General features: G+C 37.7%; 3 protein-coding genes across 5 annotated transcripts; 1 reads left to right on the top strand and 2 right to left on the bottom strand.

The window, feature by feature from the left end:
- The first annotated feature begins 1,290 nt into the window (after positions 1-1,290).
- Positions 1,291-2,554, top strand: LOC121981650 (probable bifunctional riboflavin biosynthesis protein RIBA 2, chloroplastic). Its single transcript, XM_042534268.1, has 4 exons — positions 1,291-1,614; positions 1,699-1,828; positions 1,911-2,147; positions 2,305-2,554. Exons 1-4 carry the CDS (start codon positions 1,349-1,351, stop codon positions 2,464-2,466), a joined length of 795 nt encoding a protein of 264 aa, XP_042390202.1. The 5' UTR covers positions 1,291-1,348; the 3' UTR covers positions 2,467-2,554.
- LOC121981649 (queuine tRNA-ribosyltransferase catalytic subunit 1-like) lies at positions 2,531-12,399 on the bottom strand. 3 transcript variants are annotated; one of them, XM_042534265.1, is made up of 16 exons: positions 12,171-12,399; positions 11,719-11,771; positions 11,100-11,193; positions 9,866-10,044; positions 8,210-8,260; positions 7,291-7,347; positions 6,080-6,200; positions 4,993-5,036; positions 4,883-4,924; positions 4,465-4,599; positions 3,685-3,795; positions 3,535-3,606; positions 3,350-3,451; positions 3,217-3,263; positions 3,082-3,109; positions 2,531-2,921 (listed from the first exon to the last, which is right to left on the bottom strand). In XM_042534265.1, the coding sequence occupies exons 2-16, from the start codon at positions 11,734-11,736 to the stop codon at positions 2,820-2,822; spliced, it is 1,203 nt and encodes a 400-aa protein (XP_042390199.1). In that variant the 5' UTR covers positions 11,737-11,771; positions 12,171-12,399; the 3' UTR covers positions 2,531-2,819. The 3 variants fall into 3 exon arrangements, with proteins under 3 accessions (XP_042390199.1, XP_042390200.1, XP_042390201.1); XM_042534266.1 differs by having other exon boundaries at positions 12,213-12,399; XM_042534267.1 differs by having other exon boundaries at positions 4,465-4,570; positions 4,993-5,059; positions 12,171-12,394.
- A 4,263-nt stretch (positions 12,400-16,662) lies between these two features.
- LOC121983217 (transcription factor bHLH94-like) lies at positions 16,663-18,236 on the bottom strand. Its single transcript, XM_042536173.1, has 3 exons — positions 17,675-18,236; positions 16,945-17,331; positions 16,663-16,873 (listed from the first exon to the last, which is right to left on the bottom strand). The coding sequence occupies exons 1-3, from the start codon at positions 18,131-18,133 to the stop codon at positions 16,769-16,771; spliced, it is 951 nt and encodes a 316-aa protein (XP_042392107.1). The 5' UTR covers positions 18,134-18,236; the 3' UTR covers positions 16,663-16,768.
- Between the last annotated feature and the right edge of the window lie 375 nt (positions 18,237-18,611).

Below are 18,611 nucleotides of genomic sequence, written 5' to 3'. Positions count from 1 at the left end.
CTGATACTAATTGATAGAAAAATTAAGTTGAGAAATCTCAACACAAAACTTATACATTCTATTCAATTCTTAAGAAATTATAAATTGAACAAACAAAATTATGGAAGCGTACTAGAATCCATAGTATGCAATCAATTTTTGGCAAGATCTTCAATTTATAGATTTTCCTTAGTATCGGAAACAAAACAAAAGGATCGTCTACAAACTAGGACCATAACCTTTATTTATAGAAATATAAGTTTTGTCATTTCTAATTTGACCCCTTAACAAATTAGAAATTATACATGATATTCATATTAATTTATTCATAATAATTAAACCCTTAAGTCATATTCTTAATCATAAATTTGCTTCTTTAATTGATGATATTAAATATTTATAATTATAATTATTATGATCCTAAAATTTTAACAAAAATTGCTCGTGGTCTTGGTGATCCCGCCGTTCACTTTGACTGCCTTTGCTCTTCAACAGAACAAAGGAACATGGAAAAGAAAAAAAAACTAGAATGGAATAGAAGGAAATCTATAAATAGATCCTTTTGTTTTCTCCAGCGTAACTGTTAATTAAGCGACTCTAACTTGACTATGAGCAGGTATCAACGTTCATCAAAGCGATACAGCTGCTTCAAAGAACATAAAGGGTCGTGCAACAACGCATTCACACTAAATCAAAGGAATTTAAAGAATGATATCTTGAAAGCCACATGCTTTGCTCTCAATGAAGATAGTGGGTCACAACTGTATCAATGTCTGCCGAGTTCGACTTGCTACGACGACATTGCACCACCATGGGAGAAGATGGCATACTTCCTGATAACTTTTCTGTCTATGATGATGAACCTGATTTAGATTACCCTACTGATGGCTTTTCCTCTATTCCAGAGGCAATTGAGGACATCCGGCAAGGCAAGGCAAGGTTTGCGTCCCTACTTTTGTTCCTTAAAATTTTGTCTGATATTGCTTTATTCGCGCAGTTTGTTATTGTTGTTGACGATGAAAATAGACAAAATGAAGGAGATCTTATCATGGCTGCATCTCTGGTAACACCAGAGGCAATGGCCTTCCTAGTCAAATATGGGACTGGAATTGTGTGTGTAAGCATGAAAGAAGAAGATCTTGAAAGATTAGATCTTCCTCTCATGGTCTCAAATAAAGAAAACGAGGAGAAGCTGCGCACGGCATTCACTGTCTCAGTAGTAAGTTATATGCTTTTGAGAAATAAATGATCATCATGAAGCATGTTCATAGAAATGCTTGATCCGATTGATAAAATTTCTTGTTTTCAGGATGCCAAAGACGGTACGACCACTGGTGTTTCTGCCAAAGATAGGGCAAAGACAGTTAAAATGCTCGCATCACTCGATTCAAATCCCGATGACTTCAATCGCCCTGGCCATATCTATCCACTGAAATACAGAGAGGGTGGCGTTTTCAAGAGAGCTGGGCATACAGAAGCATCCATTGATCTGGCTGTGCTGGCTGGATTAGCCCCTGTTGGAGTTCTATGTGAGATTGTTAATGGAGATGATGGCTCGATGGCTCGGCTGCCAAAGCTACATGAATTTGCCAAGAAAGAAAAATTGAAACTAATTTCAATTGCAGATTTGGTAAGGTATGCTAGTAGCTGATGAACGTACCACACAAATAAGTAGTTTTTTTTTTAAAAAAAAAACTTTATCTCTTTCTTCATGGGCAGATATAGAAGAAAAAGAGTTAAGTTAGTAAAACGAGTCTCGGATGCTCGATTGCCCTTAAAGTGGGCTTCTGTTCAGGCCTACTGCTATCATTCTGTTGTTGATGGCACGGAACACATTGCCATGGCTAAAGTAAGCAAACTCAGAAGGCAAAACAAAATCTCAGTTCAGCTTCTTTTTGACTCTTTAGATTGCCCTTTCCCCCTGTACACAGGGAGATATTGGAGACGGCCTAGACATCCTGGTGAGGATGCATTCTGAGTGCCTTACTGGTGACCTATTTGGATCAGCTACATGCGACTGCAGCTGTCAGCTGGAGATGGCCATGAAAATGATTGAAAAAGCCGGCAGGGGTGTGCTGGTTTACCTTCGAGGGCGCGAAGGAAGGGACAGTGGACTTGGTCACAAGCTTAGAGCTTACGACTTGCAGGAATATGGCGTTATTGCACAGGTAGAGGATACAAACTGTCGATGCTAATATGGTGTCATCCCAGTATTTGCTTCCATCTTATTCTCTAGTTCCTTGGCACTGCTTTACACATACAACTACTGTAGTGTCTTCGTTGCCATGGTTTGTGATCCAAAAGTTAACTCATTCCTTTCTCTAGATACTGCAAGACCTTGGCGTTCGATCGATGAAGTTAATGACGAACAACCCTGGCAAATATGCTGGGCTTAAAGGCTATGGATTGAGCATCACCAGCAGGGTTCCTTTGCCAACTCAGGTAATTACAGAGAACAGAAGTTACTTGAAGGTGAAAAGCGTTTAATTGAGCATGTGTATCGGTCGGAATTCAATGGTCATGTCATTGCAAGTGAGAAAGCAACAGAACTAACAAAAACGATGTGGCCTTGTTCAACAGAACTTCTAGCCATGCCTATCTATATAGATAGAGATTTGCCAACAGGAGTTTGTTTCCCTTCCACCTTTCTCCTATGAATTACATGCCCAAGATATTGCCTCTATAATTCGAATTGCTAGATATGGTATTTTTCAAGTCAAGCAGCACATCAATTCAAAACTTATGCTGCAATCTAAACAATGGTGGTATCAGAATTAATCTAAATTGATAAATTTCTCAGAAACTACACCTGCTTGTTGATCTTGTGTATCCAAACTTGGTTAATCATGCCATGATGCTAAGGGAGTGCAGCAGGAGGAGATGTCGACACCGGCAACCTCCATCGCATTGCAAACCCACTCTGGTACATCACCCCTGGGGAACTGCAAGTAATTTACACAGAAAAGAACTATGTAATTTACCTTCATAACAAATAAATGCATCGATGAGAATTTTTTTTTTTTTAAAAAAAAAAAACTCAAAACACAATAATATTATCGAAAAAAGAGACTAGTTTTCACACTGGTTGCAGTGAGAACCAACCTGGGTCTGTAGAAAACCCCTCACAAACCTGTCGAATAGAACAAGAGACTAATAAATATATCCTGACAATTTTTGGTAGGCATGATTCATAATCATAATTAGGAGAGAAAACTAGTGGCAAGATATACAACATACTCTGGAAATCGCCCTTCGACTATAGATGTGTGGAGGTTCTTACTAAGCTGCAGGAATAAGAAAAATTCTATCACAACATAAGAATTTATAGTGCAATAACAAGTTTATGATTATTTCGTAAATATGCCTTTACCCTCATCATATATGATAAATTATGATAGGATAGTAGCTGGGAACCCATAGCATCTTTTGTGACAAGACCATGTAAGTAGGCGCGTGTATAGTTTTTACAGACCTGAAAGAACACTAAATGAATATGGTAGATGATAAATGCAAAGTTTAATCAATTTTGCTACTGCACATTTTGAGAAACCTAACCATGCATGAGCATGTCAGATCAATAGGACGTTCATCATTGGCCATGGCTCGGTTTTTCAACTTCAAGATTCCCTGTGTAGGTAAAGAACTTGTACTGTCAAAGAATAGTCAACATTAACAAGAATTATGTATTTTAGTTAGTAGGCTAACCTCAGGAACCAGAGCTGTGCCGAATCGAGCAGTTCGTGTGGGATATACACAGTCATACATGTCTGCACCTAAAGCACTGCAAACTACAATATCCAGTGGATACCCAACACCCTGGAAAGTATTTTTCATAGCCAAGTAGTAAAATGCATCAGGCAGAAAAGATAGGGCCTTATACAAACACTAATCAGAATGATCAGACACAAACTAAGCCATGCTAATCCACACGAACAAAGTTATCTGTTTCTTTAGGATGAAGAAATAGATGCTTGAGTATGCTGATTCAGAATGATGTGCAAGTGGAGGAAGGTCCAGCCTAATATCATCGACCATGAGATACAATAAGATTAAATTGGTGTATCCATAGTTCAAAATTTCAAACTAATCTACGTCCTCCACTGAAACGTCCTGATAGTGCTCATATTGTAACATCTTTAAACCTCAACATATGATGCTTGAAGGTCATTGAACAAGTCATATATTGTATCATGAATTCGAACAAAAGATTATTCAGAGCTGAAAACTGGATATTTTGAAGGTTTGAGATAAAAACAGATCTTCTGACACTTCAATTTACGGGAAGTTAGAAGCACACTGTCACTTCAAACAGTGGTCATCAGCAAACTATATTAGCCCATTCAACCAGGACGCATGCACCAGAATTTTTCTTAGGATCTTTAACAATGGAGCCATATCAGCAGAGTTTTATAAGGTGAAATAAGAAGTGTTTTGGCTGTTAGAATTGTTTGGCAATGAAGAAAGAGTGTGAGTCCACAACTGTACCATCACATATCGGGGTTTGTCTTCAGGTAGTGAAGCAGTACACTGTGCAACAACACGCCAAAAGGAGTCTTTATCTTCACCGCCTACAAGACCACCAATAGCATAGCTGTCCCAATAGGAGGTGAGATTAGCCTTCTGTTGCCAGCAAAGTTAAGAAACATAACTAGTTGAATAATTCAAGCCTCAGCAAGTTGCAAAATAAGTGAAATACTTTCAATCGTTATGTGATTAGTCAAACTGATGCAACCATACTACTCATAATGACTAAAATGTTCATTAGTATAGTTGGTTCCCTGATATTTTCCTTTAACATGTACTGTTTGATGTAGCTTTTATTTCAAGGAATTTCATAACAAGAAACAATCAATGGCAATAATAACAATCTGAAAGAAGCTAAACATGGATGATGTTGACCTACCCTGGTAAATCGCGGTCCACCAAACCTCTGACACATATATCTCTGGAAAAAAAAGCATATTAGTATATTGTTAATTGCTCGTAATATCTCAAAGACACTATATGACTCACCGTAAAACAGGATCTAATCCTCCTTGCACAATTCCAAATAAATTCTGTACATCAGGTCTCTTATGAGCTGCCCTTAAAAATACCGAACCGACCAGAAGGAAAATAACAAATTACGAACAGAATGGAAACAATATATTATTGTCAATGTACTTAGTCCAGATGCAAAGACAGATTAATGCATCGAGCAAAATACAATTACTACTACAATGTGCCATATACAAATTAACCAATTATATGTTCCTACTGTTTCTATTGCAATATAACAAAAGTAGCATTAATGACATACTGATCTAATAGATGGAATAATATATATAGCACAATTCATGGCTTCAAGCTACAATGGAATATCAATGTGTATGTACATTTATTGTAATTCTAAACCCTATTAACTATTTTGTAACTAATGATGAATGACAGAACACCTGGCACAATCAAACAACGGATGAATATTAAAGTGTTGCCTTGTTTCCTAACATATTAAGGAGAATCAGCATAAAGAATTAGCTGGTGAGATTCAAGTTACCCAATAATGGAATAGTAGATTTTCCTATCTTCTATGCAAATGAGAAACTTGAAAAATGCTAGTAAAAAAGTAGCAGCAGCATACACAGAAACACTAGCGAGTGGCGACTTTGGTCAAGAGCTAGTACACATGCAAGGACAAAGGGGTCAATAATATCACAAGGTAGAGGAAGGAAGAAGTTTATGGAGAGGAAGGGAGGAGAACATGGAGACAGAAAGTAAAATAACTCTTACACTCCTAAAAATTCTATTAGCACAACCAAGCACGTCTAAATTGTACCCCCAATATAAACTTAGGTTCGATCTTAGAAAAACATATTTAAGAAGCTGAAATTAAATAGGATAACATTCAGCATCCAACAATTATTTCTTTCTTGGTAAAGATGTTGGTCAACAAGAAGACACATTTGAACTTGGAATTACCAATAATCAACAGATGCATTCAATTTGACACCATGAATATCATCAAAATGAAGTAGACATAAAAAACATTAATTAGACCAAACTCTTTCAATGAAATGTATTTTGTGCATGAAAGAACCACAAGTAATCAAGTTGTCCATACCGGATATGCATCTATCAATCCAACGAAGAGTGCGATACATAGCTTCCTCAATGCGTGGACCAGTAATGGTAGTTTTTACAACATCATCAAGTGCCATGATAATATCAGCTCCAATCTTATTCTGCAAATATATATAACATGAAAAGCATAATTTTTCATGTAAACTTGAAGACTATATCAAGCAGGAAGCAATGAGAGTATGTGCCTTTGTAGACATGACAGAATGCAAGAGAGTATAAAGTGGGATGATAGTTGGGCAATTATTTCTGCAATTTGTAAGTTCATCAGATTGCTGACTGACAGATAGTCATAGATCCTGATAAATTTAAAGGTTGTTTAACTTGAATTTCAAGGTGTCATACTTTGTAGTCACTAGGTTATAAACTAAACCAGTGTCTTAGGATCCTAGAGCAAATGTTGGCTGCGTGCACATAGTTAGATTACAAACTTTGAGTTCCACGTAGCATGAATATATGCACAAATATATATGAAGCGTTAGTTTAAAAAAAATTGCAAATGCATAGACATAGGCAAACTAATTTTGCATACAAACACTTTGACTGCTTGTATAAAGGTACCAAAAATATGATAGAATAACTGAATAAATCTACTGATTGGTAGAATAGTGATGACCAACAAGTATATTAATTCCATAGCAAAGATGCTCAAAAGCTTAATTAAGATCCAATGTTACTATCATACAAAAAGGTCGCAATGTCATGGTGAACTATCTCATCTGCAATCTTAAGAGACGGCGCAGACTGCTCAATGAGTATGACAGATTTTCTCTATATTTTTATGATGTATCACTTGAGGCTATACATGAGGCTCATGCAATGTCTGTAAAATAATGACAAGGCTAAAATCTGGTTGAGCTCATGTCTTTCTAAGTCATCAATCCAACCTACCCAACAAGAAAGAGATGTCACTTCCATATATGACCCAAGTACAATGCAAATACAACCCTTCAGTAGACATAAAACTGACAAACCATAAACAAAAATCTCAACAAATTAACCCCTTAGAGAAAAACTTAGAAAAGAAACAATCAACTATATGTAATCTAATCAATGGCAAAATACCACTGCATACAATCATAGATAAGCCTAGAAGACCAAATATCAAAATGCTAGAATCAAACTTAACACTAAAATTAATGCACCTTCAAGGATGATGTTAAAATGCAATAGCGAAGTCCACAGATTACGTACTTGTATTTGGATAGATTCTTCAGGTGTGAGAAGCATTGGCTTTCCATCAACAGGAGACTGGCATAAAGGGTAAAACAAATTACATCAAAACAAATCATGAAAATTTTCTTTGACTTCAACAGCATAGGTGGACTTTGGTGAACTAGCACACTACCAAAAACAAATAACAGGATTACTTTCTTAGTATAGTTAATGAGATACCTCATTAACTACAAGTACTTAATATCAACACAGTAATAAAAAGAGGCAAAGAAAAACATTATTCATAAAAACTTTGTAGCTGCTGAGAAGATACACAAATCAGAGTCCATATTCCTCACAATTTTTTTACATAATTTCTAAATCCCATGTGTTACAAGAATTTCAGATCCTTGAATATCTTCAAAACTTTGTAGTATGGGTTTCTTCAGAATCCATATACAGATTAAATATGTTCAGCCTGAGTGATTTTATACAAGGGATATTTAGATATTTTGTGTTGTAACTCATAGAACCTAAAAGTGCTAAAACACACCCTTCGAACAAATATCCAGATTCTGACTCTAGAATAGTGGATTTTTGGAGTGAGGTTTGGATAGTGGAATTCTGTGGGCAAGATTTCTAAGGCAGGATATTAATTTAAAGGTATTTGGCTATATGCCTATGAGATTTCAGTACCAAATGTTCTGAATACATCAATGTGTATTGAGTAGCAACATAAGAAGTCATTCCGTATGTTTTCCATAATGATTAAGAGACAATCAGCCACATCACTACAAGTATATATTTTTGCATTGACCTACAGGGTCCATACTCATTATAGTGCTTTACATGGATAAATCATGATAACAATTCTCATGCTGGATTAAATATCAATTAACAAATAAGCATTGGCATCCAAGTAAAAATACAGGATTATCATGTAACTTTTAATTGTCACCTGAAATGTGACACCTTGTTCAGTAATATCTGCCAAATGCAATAGTGAAACCTGGAAAGAGAAAGTACATTAATCATACAGTTGAAATATCAAATCCAACATAATCAAACTAAAGATAAAATGAAATGCATATTCTGCCATATCATGAACTAGAAGTGAAATTTGACAAAACAACTAGCAATTGTCCTCAGAATAATCTGGGCAGTCTAATGCTTGGGGAAGGAGAAAACTCTAGTAACTCTATGAACATTGGATCACACAAAATTCCTTATGTCCTAGAATACTTAAAAAATCGCCCCCTGAGGGTTGGTGTGATCGTAAGCGGACGGACGAGTTTCCCAAACAATGAGGGTTCGATTCGCTCACAGCGCAAATAAACGTCTACGACGCTCGAACCACTCGTGATGCTGGACCGTCCCCCGTGGCCCATCTGCACTTCCTGGGCCGGTGGGAAACTTCCATAGGCCAGGCCGGCCACCTCCTTATTTATTTATAGAATACTAAAAAAAAGTCAATTCTTGTGAAGGCTGCATATTTTAATGTCATAATACCATTCAAAATATCCAATTAATCAATGATCCATAAGTTGAAGAGTTCTAGGAAGCCAGTCATACCTAATGTTGTGCAATCAACTACAAAGTTTCAATATCAAAGCTTTGTAGGTTTAGCATTCACTGCCTAATTGTTGTATTGATTGATCAATTAGAAAATAAACTCATAGTGAAGTCAAGCAGCTTTCAGCATGGATGAATAGATATTCAAGGAAGATTAATATGTAAAAAAAACGCTAAAGATATGTTCACGTAGAGCCAAATATTACTATGCTTTAGACTATTGCCACTTAAATTTTAACAACTAATTGGAACTGTTTAAAATTAGGAAATACAAAATTACATCTTGCTGAATGGGCATGTTAGTAGCATTCATTTTATAAATTTTCATGGATGTTTAATTGAATCATTAGGGCAACCCGGTACAAGAAGCTCTCGCCAATACAGGGTCTTGGAAAAGGGTCTATTGTATGCAACCTTACCTTACTTTGCAAGAGGCTATTTTCAAGACTCAAATCCGTGACCTCTAGGTTACACGATAGCAATTTTACTGTTGTGCCAAGGCTCCCCTTCAATTGAATCATTAGGGAATGAAAAAAATTGATCATATTAATGTCATGGAGGAATAAGACTATATTAATATTACTGAGTACAGCTACACATAGATTTCAAGGAAGAGAAGAAATGGCAGTAGCTGACACCCAATAGATGGGAAACAAATTATTTGTGATTGTATCATGACCACTTAGTCCTATTTAAAGAGTGCTTACAAACTAGAAAATAAAATTAGCATTTATCTTTGCAAAACAAACTTTATTTAGGTAAATCAATAATTACAAAAAGATCAGGTGGAGAGTTTCATTAGGCCCCAGCAGGTATGTAAAAAACTCATGAGCACGATCTTAAATATATTTCTCATTACTAGTTATAATAACGTTATAAATGATTTCAATAGAATGTTCTTGCAACTTGGAACAAGTTCTAATATTTAAGGATGCATGAAAATCATATGGATAAACATGTAAATAAACGCAAGAGCAATGGTAGATCAAAGAAACCAAATAGGTTTCAAAAGCAGATGCTATCATTTCAACTTCTTGATTACCATTTGAAAACCACCCGAGTCAGTAAGCAGTGCTCTTTTCCAGTTCATGAATTTGTGAAGACCACCCAACTCATCTATCAGCTCAGCACCAGGACGAAGAGCAAGGTGGTAGGTATTACCAAGTATTAATTGGCAACCAATTTCCTCCAGTTGAATATTAGTTAGACCCTTTATTGTACCTAAAAACAAATTGAAAAACATAGACAAGTATATGATACTGATTACCATATGTCACATATCTTTTATACACCAAACAGGATAATGTCACAGAGCTCAATATTATGCCATAAATGGATGACGCCCTGAATATAAATCTTTTACCGGTATTGTATCCTCCAAACTAGAACCTTTGTAGTATGATATCAGATCATTACCAGAAGTAGCACTCTTAACCTTGTGCTGGACAATGAATTTATTGAATGATATGGAAGCAAGATTTAGTTGTTATGCTTTCCTAATCTATTTTGGTACCAAATTATTCTTCAAAGGGAGACAAGTTGCAGAGTTAGAATCAAGTTTTGATTTAGTAAATATTTGGTTGCTAGACACAGTATATTCTCCTCCCAAAATGATCCTGTTTATTTATAAAGTCATAAATTTGACTACAACTTACTATGGGTAATTGGGGTTCTTAGTAACTACCCATTACTAGGTTTGTTTCAAAAGAAAAGAGAAATTGGACTGAGAATTATTCAGAACCAGAAAATAGAATGAGCATGCATACTAAAGTCTTCCACTTCCTCTGCATAAATAGCTTTTGAATCGTGCACCTTAATCGGTGAGCAAATTTATTCAACTCTGAGAAGACAAGGAGATATAAAGAACTAGAGACTACAAGAGAACACAGTGCAATACCATAAAGAGACACATAAAGGCCCTAGCAAAATCCAATATAAGATTGAGAAATACAATCAAACCTTAATGGGGACTTTAAAGAAAAGCAATTTTTAGAACAAAAAATCTCAAATCAGATAAAATTAGAGTCAGCTATAACAGGAGCATTAAGGAATTCACTTCACTACTTTAAAGCGTCTTACCGCAAGTTATGTCTAGTCTAGCTGAAAAGGATATCTACACTAATATCATTCGAAGTTAAATGCAGGAAAAAGAAAAATTATACAAAAATGTCTACACTAATATCATTTGAAGTTAAATGCAGGAAAAAGAAAAATTGTACAAAAATGTCTACACTAATATCATTTGAAGTTAAATGCAGGAAAAAGAAAAACCATACCTTGAGTCCCAACAGGCATAAAAAGTGGTGTCTGACATATAAAGTGAGGGAGTGTTAATTGTGCTGCACGAGCTCTATTAAACTTTCCCAATACCTGAAAATATAGAAATTTTTTTGCAGGTCTGGTCTCAATGAAAAATAGACTAAAAATGTACAGGCAACTCTATGTCTGAGCACCGATTTGATAAAGAAAGGATTCTGAGAGAGCATGCATAAAAATGATGCATTCAAGATAATTATCAGCCGATAACATTGGGCCAAATCCATTATCCTATGATAGTTATCTAAGACCCAGCTCATAAAGATTCAAACTCCTGAAATTCAAAGCAACCAATAAGCATATGTTCTTCGATCACCAGGAAATAATTATTGACTCTATACTGAAAAGAGTAGCCAAAGATTGATCATACTGACTTCCTATTCAAAAATCCTTATGAAAATTATGGGTAAATATAAACATAAATATTTTTCCCATAATCATCAACAAGATTAATAGGAGATTCTACCTCTAGGCATACAAAAATCATCTCGATTATAGTATTGAACAACATTGTCATGAGTAATACGAGTGACAGAACGCCATGGCGTAACAAATACAGGTATATGTATATCTTTGTACCTCAAACTTAAGTGCCATTCGCAGATTAAAACAAACACGCAGAAGGCTTCAATCTGCGACAACATTTCAAGTAGTTAGCACTTGAAGACGCATCGAGTAAAGTAGCTTGTAGTCCTAAAATTTGAAGAAAAAACAAACAGATCATTGAAAAAACATATTTTTTCTATGTTCGTTGCACGGAGGTAAACTAAAGAAAGCAACGAAATCCAAAACCGCATTGCAAAATCAAAACAAACAAACAGAGTATTACCGTACATCTGCAATCAGTCAACTTTAATTAATTTCGGATATAAATGGACCAAAAATGCGAATAATAAAAGAAAAAAATGGAGAGAAAAATTCAATTTTTCAAAAAAAAAAATCAGAAATATTATCGATCCACCAATTATCAAATGCGAGTACAAGAGAGTAGTGATCGATAAGGCTTCGAATAACTGATACGCAATCCAAACCTTTTGAAAAACGACGATGGGACGAGCAGGGAAGCCCTATACCTTTGCCTCCCCTCTTCCTGGCGGGACTTCGAAGTCCCTTGCGGCGGCCAAAACGAGCGAAAGAAGGGATTCCTTTGGTGAACAACGGCGCCGTAGTCACACTTGGGGAGCGCCGTGGGAGGGAACATCTAGGCCGTTCCTACCGAGATTAACGTTTCTGATTAAACTGACTGATGTCTCGGTCGCCGGCCCATGAAACTCTGAAAAAGTCAACCAACAGACCAATGTATGGGATTTGGTTCGTTGGATTCTATTTAAGGAAAAACGAAACATTTCGTCCTTCCATAAATTTTCTTATTTTTCAAAATATTCTCAAATTTTATAAATCATCAGTCTTCAATCTCTGATCATCCTCCAATCTCATGGTCTTGTTATACGAAGCAGTTGCGTCAACTTCCTGGGAGCAAAGTAAAAGAATTAAAAGCAATAGCTGGTGGCTGGTTTCTTACTTCTTGATTTTTTTGATAACGTTCGGAATCTGAGTCCGATAAAGACATGATGAATTAGTATGGATAATGATCCGGGGCCGGGGGGAGGGGGAGAAATTGAGACACATTTCTCGTATATGCTTCTGAAAAGAGATTTCCACGTGGTGTTGACGGATGACGATGTTTAAGCCGATGGTGCCTGAGCTCTGCGTACACTCAGACGAGCACACGGGTGTTAGAGGCCAGAAACTAAGAAAAAAGTCCCCGGAACAGACCCTCTGACGCTCAAGTCAGGTATTTTTTCTCAGAAGAACAATGTACGAAGCGGAAAGAAAGTAAAAGACAAGTGCGAATATACAAGAGAGCATCCCTGCGCAAGGAAAAAGACCTCCTCTTTTATATGGCAGTGTGTATCTTCTGGAGCCTGACTGATGTCAGAGAATGTCGCATATCAGAATTTGTCAGGTACTGGAGGACACATGACATTCTCCTATAGGCTGAAGGAAAGTTCCATTTACAAATGATTGCTGACTGCCAGAATATTCTGTGGCATGCAGTAGTTATTCTCTGACAGGCGGTTACGATTGCCTGATCTTGTTGTCTTGTAGTGCCTCCTGTCCTGACCAGGTATAAATAGAAATTGTGAGTGCCAGGAGATGTGGAGAGATCATCCCAGAGCCGACCGGGAGTTGATTATCCAGGAGTTAGTTTGCTGTGTGCACCCAGCTCCGGTACAATCATGTCGTGGAAGCCTGACCAGTCAGATCGCGGGTAGGTATTTCCCTGACTACCTACCTAGGTGTCCCCGACCTAGGGTTCCGATCTATGACAATCCGACCGAGAATCAAGTGGCTGGCGTCTACTTCTTCTTTCCATACCTGTTGATTGTCATGCCCCTTGACTTCTGATTGTCACGTCCTCTTAATTTATGATTGTGATGTCCCCTTAACTCCGAACTATCATGTCTTATCGGATCCCATCATCACGCACCGTATCACTTCCTTTCAGAGGCAAATAGAACTTTTCCCAGTTGTTAATTCACTGATTAGAACAACGACTGAATGGCCATTTTATTGATTCCACTTGTTTTGAGGTAAACTTTGATGCAGTAAGCGGTTAATTTGTTTATGGGTTGCATTTCAATATTGCTTCAGAATAATCCATCTCGATGTACTATTGATGTAGATTTTGGAATCAAATTGCCCAACACAATGAATTGATCTGACCACAAATTATTAAGATGGGCAAGTCCTCCAATGGGCTGACCGGCTGGTCGCTCCGGTGCCCACAGAATTGTCCATGGACGCAAACAAGAAAGAACCACAGAACCTTTAGGTTTTACTGCGTCTGCCACCGTTGGCAAAGCAGACGACCTTGTAGGTACACGAACAAGCATAACAGAACGCTATTTACAACCCAAATGCCTTATCTTTCCATAGAGAAGATGGTCCTTGCTCTGCTCCCAGTTCATTTTGCCTTTTTACGTGTCAGTGCATATCTACATATGGAAACTTGATGCAATCGCCCAACTGCTTCGCTTGTTTTGTCTAATTAGTGCAGTTCTAACATTTACCACCATATCTTCACCTCGATGCAGTAGTTTGTCTTATTGGTTAATATCTTTCAACTTACTTCGCTGTGGATTTTGTCATTGTTCTTAAGACAATGTTTCTTGGTCTGGGTGACACTGCCCCTATCTAATTGTTGCTTATGGGTCAGTTTTCTCAGATATGTGTAAGCGACAGAAAATGACTGCTCCTTTTCATGTATTCTTGATTTTTGTGCCTTATGTATTAAAAGAAAAAAAAAAAGGAATTTGATTGTTTCGACATACGAGTTTTGGTGAAAACAGTTCTGAAGCTAGTTCTTCCTGTTGTAACAATTGGCTGAGCCTAGGTTGTCCTGTATATAACATAAAGCCTGGTCCTGATACTTCAAAATTCGTTTTCATGTTTAGGACCATTATGGGGATCAGATGCTGTGTGAATTATGAAGTTGGCATACACTGCATGCTGTATGTCGAAGAAGAAAACAAGGATGAATTGCTAACAGGAGCTTATCCAAGATTGCATTTATATCCGCAATATAGATTTATGCCATTTCTTTTTTACATGTTCAATACTGTCAACATTTGAAATCAGTCTTGACATTGTTTAACGTAACGTGGTTGGCTTCGTGCGCCAATTTTCCTTCTTTGAAAGTAAAGGATGGAGACAGAAAGCTCCAAAGATGTTCCACAGTTTCATCCTTTTGTGCTGTGTGAGGACAATGCCATGTGAATATGTTGGTCGAATGCCCTTATTATCTCTAATCTAGCTTATAACTGCACTACTTAGAGGAGATTAATGCATCTCGATTGTGGATTTTTCTACATAAGTTCACTTGTAAATTTAGAGTTATTGGGAAATCTTTTCCTTTTAATTCTGAATAGGCTACGAATGAACATGACTAAGAAGAGCTCTCTTTGGCACTCATCATCATCCTTCAAATGAGCAATGTGATATATTTTTTTTTCTCTTGGGAGAGGGATATTCTGATTTATATTTTCTTCGGTATATAATATAGCAAATAACAACGAATAGAATATAATTCCCAGCTATCTGGGTTCAGCTGTATAGCTATTTGTTTCTCAGGCTATATTTATATACAATTCCATTAATCTAATTTTGCATTTTTCATTGCAAGTGGCACCATGTCCTTCCAAATATCCTTTTCAAAACAATTAGATTGTGAACCTCACAATCATTCAGACAGCACTAAAGGTATATCCAATATTTCTTTTGGTCTGACCTTGGAGATTTAATTGTCGCATCAGTTTTTGGTATTTTTATCTGGACCACCCTGTGAGAGATTCCTTTTGAACTGTCAGCACACTGGGCTGAGCATAAGAATTCTCAGATTCAAGACTTTCAATGCCTTGAACACTTTAAAATTCAGATATTGAAGCACTAATTCTAGCCATTTGTGTGATCTATACTATATAGGCCATAATAACTTTCTCTAGAATGCCTAAAGAGAACTAACAGAATGTTTACTTACATAATAATAACTTCTAGACAAAAGTCCCTTAAATCTCTGCACCAATTTAGGAATAACATCAGATGGAAAAGTTCTACGTCTAATATATTATATTTAAATTGTAAGAATGAGTAGTAACTTTTTGTTTCTTCTAGTAAAAGATAGTATTAGCATGAAGTAGAAAGGCTTTTATGTTCAATGAATGTTATTTTTCACATTTGCTACTTTGTTTAAGTTAAAACTTGCTACAATTATTAAAATTTAAAACTCTTAGCTCACTGCAGCACTCAACTTGTTTATGCAGAATCAGGGCCATGAAAGATGCCAATGTGCAGGACAAATGCTCAGAGTACTTGACTTACAGTTACAGATAGGTTCACTGCTATTAAGAGATTCCTTTTCTCCACTCTGCAAGGAAGAATATCATCAAATGTATATATATAGAGAGAGAGAGGCTGGAATTTGTGAGATTTTCTTGCATGTGTGGTCGATTTGTAAAGTCAATTATTGGTTCATTATCCAATAAAATGATTGCCGGAGTTTGGGACTGCCAATAAGTGTCCTGGAATACTAGTGTGAGATGCTGTTACCAAAGACTCCCTGCCTTCTACCAGACCATGGAGAAGGGGAGGGGGGTCGATCACCAAGTTTTTAACCTTTAAATCCTTGATTCTAAGACCAGGCAGAGGCCCTCTTCCCAAGATGTGGACCAATGGTATGTAGATAAAGCTCAGAAGGTTCATCCTTTCAAGTCTAAGTTTATGGGAACCCAACACAACTGGCCACCCTGCTCAGCACACTGAGATAACTCCCAACAAGATACAAGATAGCTTTTTTGCAAAGTGATCAAATTGCTTCCTCCTTGGGCTATATATACTATTCATTTTTTTTGTTCTTTAGCTCTTAGTTTTAGTGAGCTCTTACATCAGGTACAGCGCCAGTTGACGGAGAACTTTAGCTAAGCTTCTCTTGGATTGAGCACATTTTAAGCTCAGTTTTCACACTGATCAAAAGAGTTCCTTTTTCACATTCCAGATGTTCAAAACAGGAATCCTGAACAAGCATTTGGAGCTAAACTACTACAGTTAAGATATTACCCTAAAAACACAGTTACATGGTACGGTCAAAGGCATCCTCCCTTTGAATCTTTCCAAGTAGCTCATGGACTGCTGTTGCAATCTCGTCCACTGAAGTCAATTGGCATTCATTTTCCATCTGCAGAATTCACAACTCCATTAACTGTCAGCCTAAGTAGTAGCCAAAGAGTGCAATAGGCCTAACTGTACCTTTAGGCTGAAAGAATAAAAGATTATTTCATCAATGGTGGTGACATTGAGGTGAAGCGTGGTCAGATTGAGGTTCTGCAATCCTACCACCAACTTCAACAGCTGCTTTGGGCGCCGCGGTGAGAGGACCTTGAGGTTGGCATGGCTGCCCACCATGGAGACCTCTATGTCTGCCGCAGGCACTATAGTCTCTCTGGTTTTCTCATCGTTGGTGAACTTTGCGCGTCGGTAAGAGTCGGATGAGCACTGGGCGAAGGTGAACAGATCGGCAAAGGGAGCAGAACCAGCTCGCTGCTTGATTCTTTTGTGAGCTTCCAGAGTCTGGACTAGCTTTTCGAGCTCCTTCACGAAATTTATTGCCCCTCCAATAATGGATGCTTGATCACTCTGTCCAAGAAGAATTGAACATGCTTTTAAGCTTGAACAGTTGACAAAGTTATGGTGAAGCACAGGGCCCGTCAGATGTGCGTGCCTATATGTGGGGTTAGCTATCATGAACATTTGTTCGTGACAGCATCATGGAAGTTCCTGGCACTGTGCACGAATTCTGTTCAGAGACACGAAGAATGCCCGAGATCTTTGGCCTTTGGCCTTAATTACTAACAGATGAACAATGAGCAGGTCACGATTTGGTTTATGACAGTAAGAATGTTGGCAATGTAAGAGATCAAAGAACACACTTTAATCCTATTTGCAGTTAAATTAAACAGGAGGAGAGATAGAAGCAAACCTTGTGCACATAGGAGGCCGGCATGAGTGACCTGAGCACAGTTAGGTACTCGTTCATCTGTTTCCTCCGGTTGCGCTCCACCGCAATGTGATTCATCCTTTGATTTTCCACCTCCTCCTGGTTCTTCTGGCTCCTCCACCGCTGCCTCTTTCTCCGGCCTACTCCGGATCTCGGTTTGGCATTGATGGCATCATCAGTGGCGTAGGTTTCCAGCGATGAGAATTTGTCAACAATTTGCACCATCGAGGAGCAAGAGGTGCCCAAAGCCGCATTTTGTTCTAGTCCCCTGCCAACTTGACCACCTGCATTGCCTCCAAGGAACACAACCCCACTCTTATCATCTTCTTCCCCTGCTCCACCACCGAAGTCATAGCCCCAGAACTCCTCTCCCCTGCTGAACAACTCCCTCATGGTGTAACCAAAGAGGTCTTGAAGGAAGACTACAGCTTCCAGAGCCATGTTTCTGCGAAGAGAGTACTATGGAGGAGGACTCAGGGTTAACATACAGAAAAAACAAAAGAAGCTTTCTTCCATGGGAGGATGGGAAGGACTGGCTGGCGAAGTAGTAGGCTTTAAAGGCCTCAGTGAAAGAGAACAGAACAAGGTTGTCACGTGAGGTCAGGAAGGGAATAGGATAGCAACAGGAAGGTAATAAGGGAGTGTAGTCTGGCCACCCGGCTAGTTTGCGTGTGCTTGCTGTGTTAATGGCGTGGGAAGCTATGGTTGATAGTGAAAGAGCTAAAAAGGCAAGGAGTGCAAGAGGGATGCTTCTTTTATTCGTCTAAAATAACTTGGTTCTAAAGATCAGATGAAAAACAAAGGTGAAGAAAAAAAGAAACCTCAATTACGGACAGAATCTCTATTTGCCTAAAGCTTTGGGACTCAGGTCAGAAGATCTGGTCAGGGTGACCATGGTGCAGAGTGTAGTTATGGCGTA

Source organism: Zingiber officinale, chromosome 5A, assembly GCF_018446385.1.
Source record: "Zingiber officinale cultivar Zhangliang chromosome 5A, Zo_v1.1, whole genome shotgun sequence".
NCBI lineage: Eukaryota > Viridiplantae > Streptophyta > Magnoliopsida > Zingiberales > Zingiberaceae > Zingiber > Zingiber officinale.
The sequence above is the reverse complement of the archived record's forward strand: the minus strand, read 5'-3'. Positions and strand labels throughout refer to the sequence as shown.

Excerpts from the sequence above, each read along its gene's own strand:
- LOC121981649 (XM_042534265.1), bottom strand. Across the intron at positions 3,264-3,349 it reads ATTTATCATATATGATGAGG|CTTAGTAAGAACCTCCACAC; the intron begins GTAAAGGCATAT and ends TTATTCCTGCAG. Across the intron at positions 3,110-3,216 it reads GTCGAAGGGCGATTTCCAGA|GTTTGTGAGGGGTTTTCTAC; the intron begins GTATGTTGTATA and ends TCTATTCGACAG.
- LOC121983217 (XM_042536173.1), bottom strand. The coding sequence starts at position 18,133 with ATGGCTCTGGAAGCTGTAGTCTTCCTTCAAGACCTCTTTGGTTACACC. Across the intron at positions 17,332-17,674 it reads CGGCCTCCTATGTGCACAAG|AGTGATCAAGCATCCATTAT; the intron begins GTTTGCTTCTAT and ends CTTCTTGGACAG. Across the intron at positions 16,874-16,944 it reads TTTATTCTTTCAGCCTAAAG|ATGGAAAATGAATGCCAATT; the intron begins GTACAGTTAGGC and ends TGAATTCTGCAG.
- LOC121981650 (XM_042534268.1), top strand. The coding sequence starts at position 1,349 with ATGCTCGCATCACTCGATTCAAATCCCGATGACTTCAATCGCCCTGGC. Across the intron at positions 1,615-1,698 it reads TCAATTGCAGATTTGGTAAG|ATATAGAAGAAAAAGAGTTA; the intron begins GTATGCTAGTAG and ends CTTCATGGGCAG. Across the intron at positions 1,829-1,910 it reads AACACATTGCCATGGCTAAA|GGAGATATTGGAGACGGCCT; the intron begins GTAAGCAAACTC and ends CCCTGTACACAG.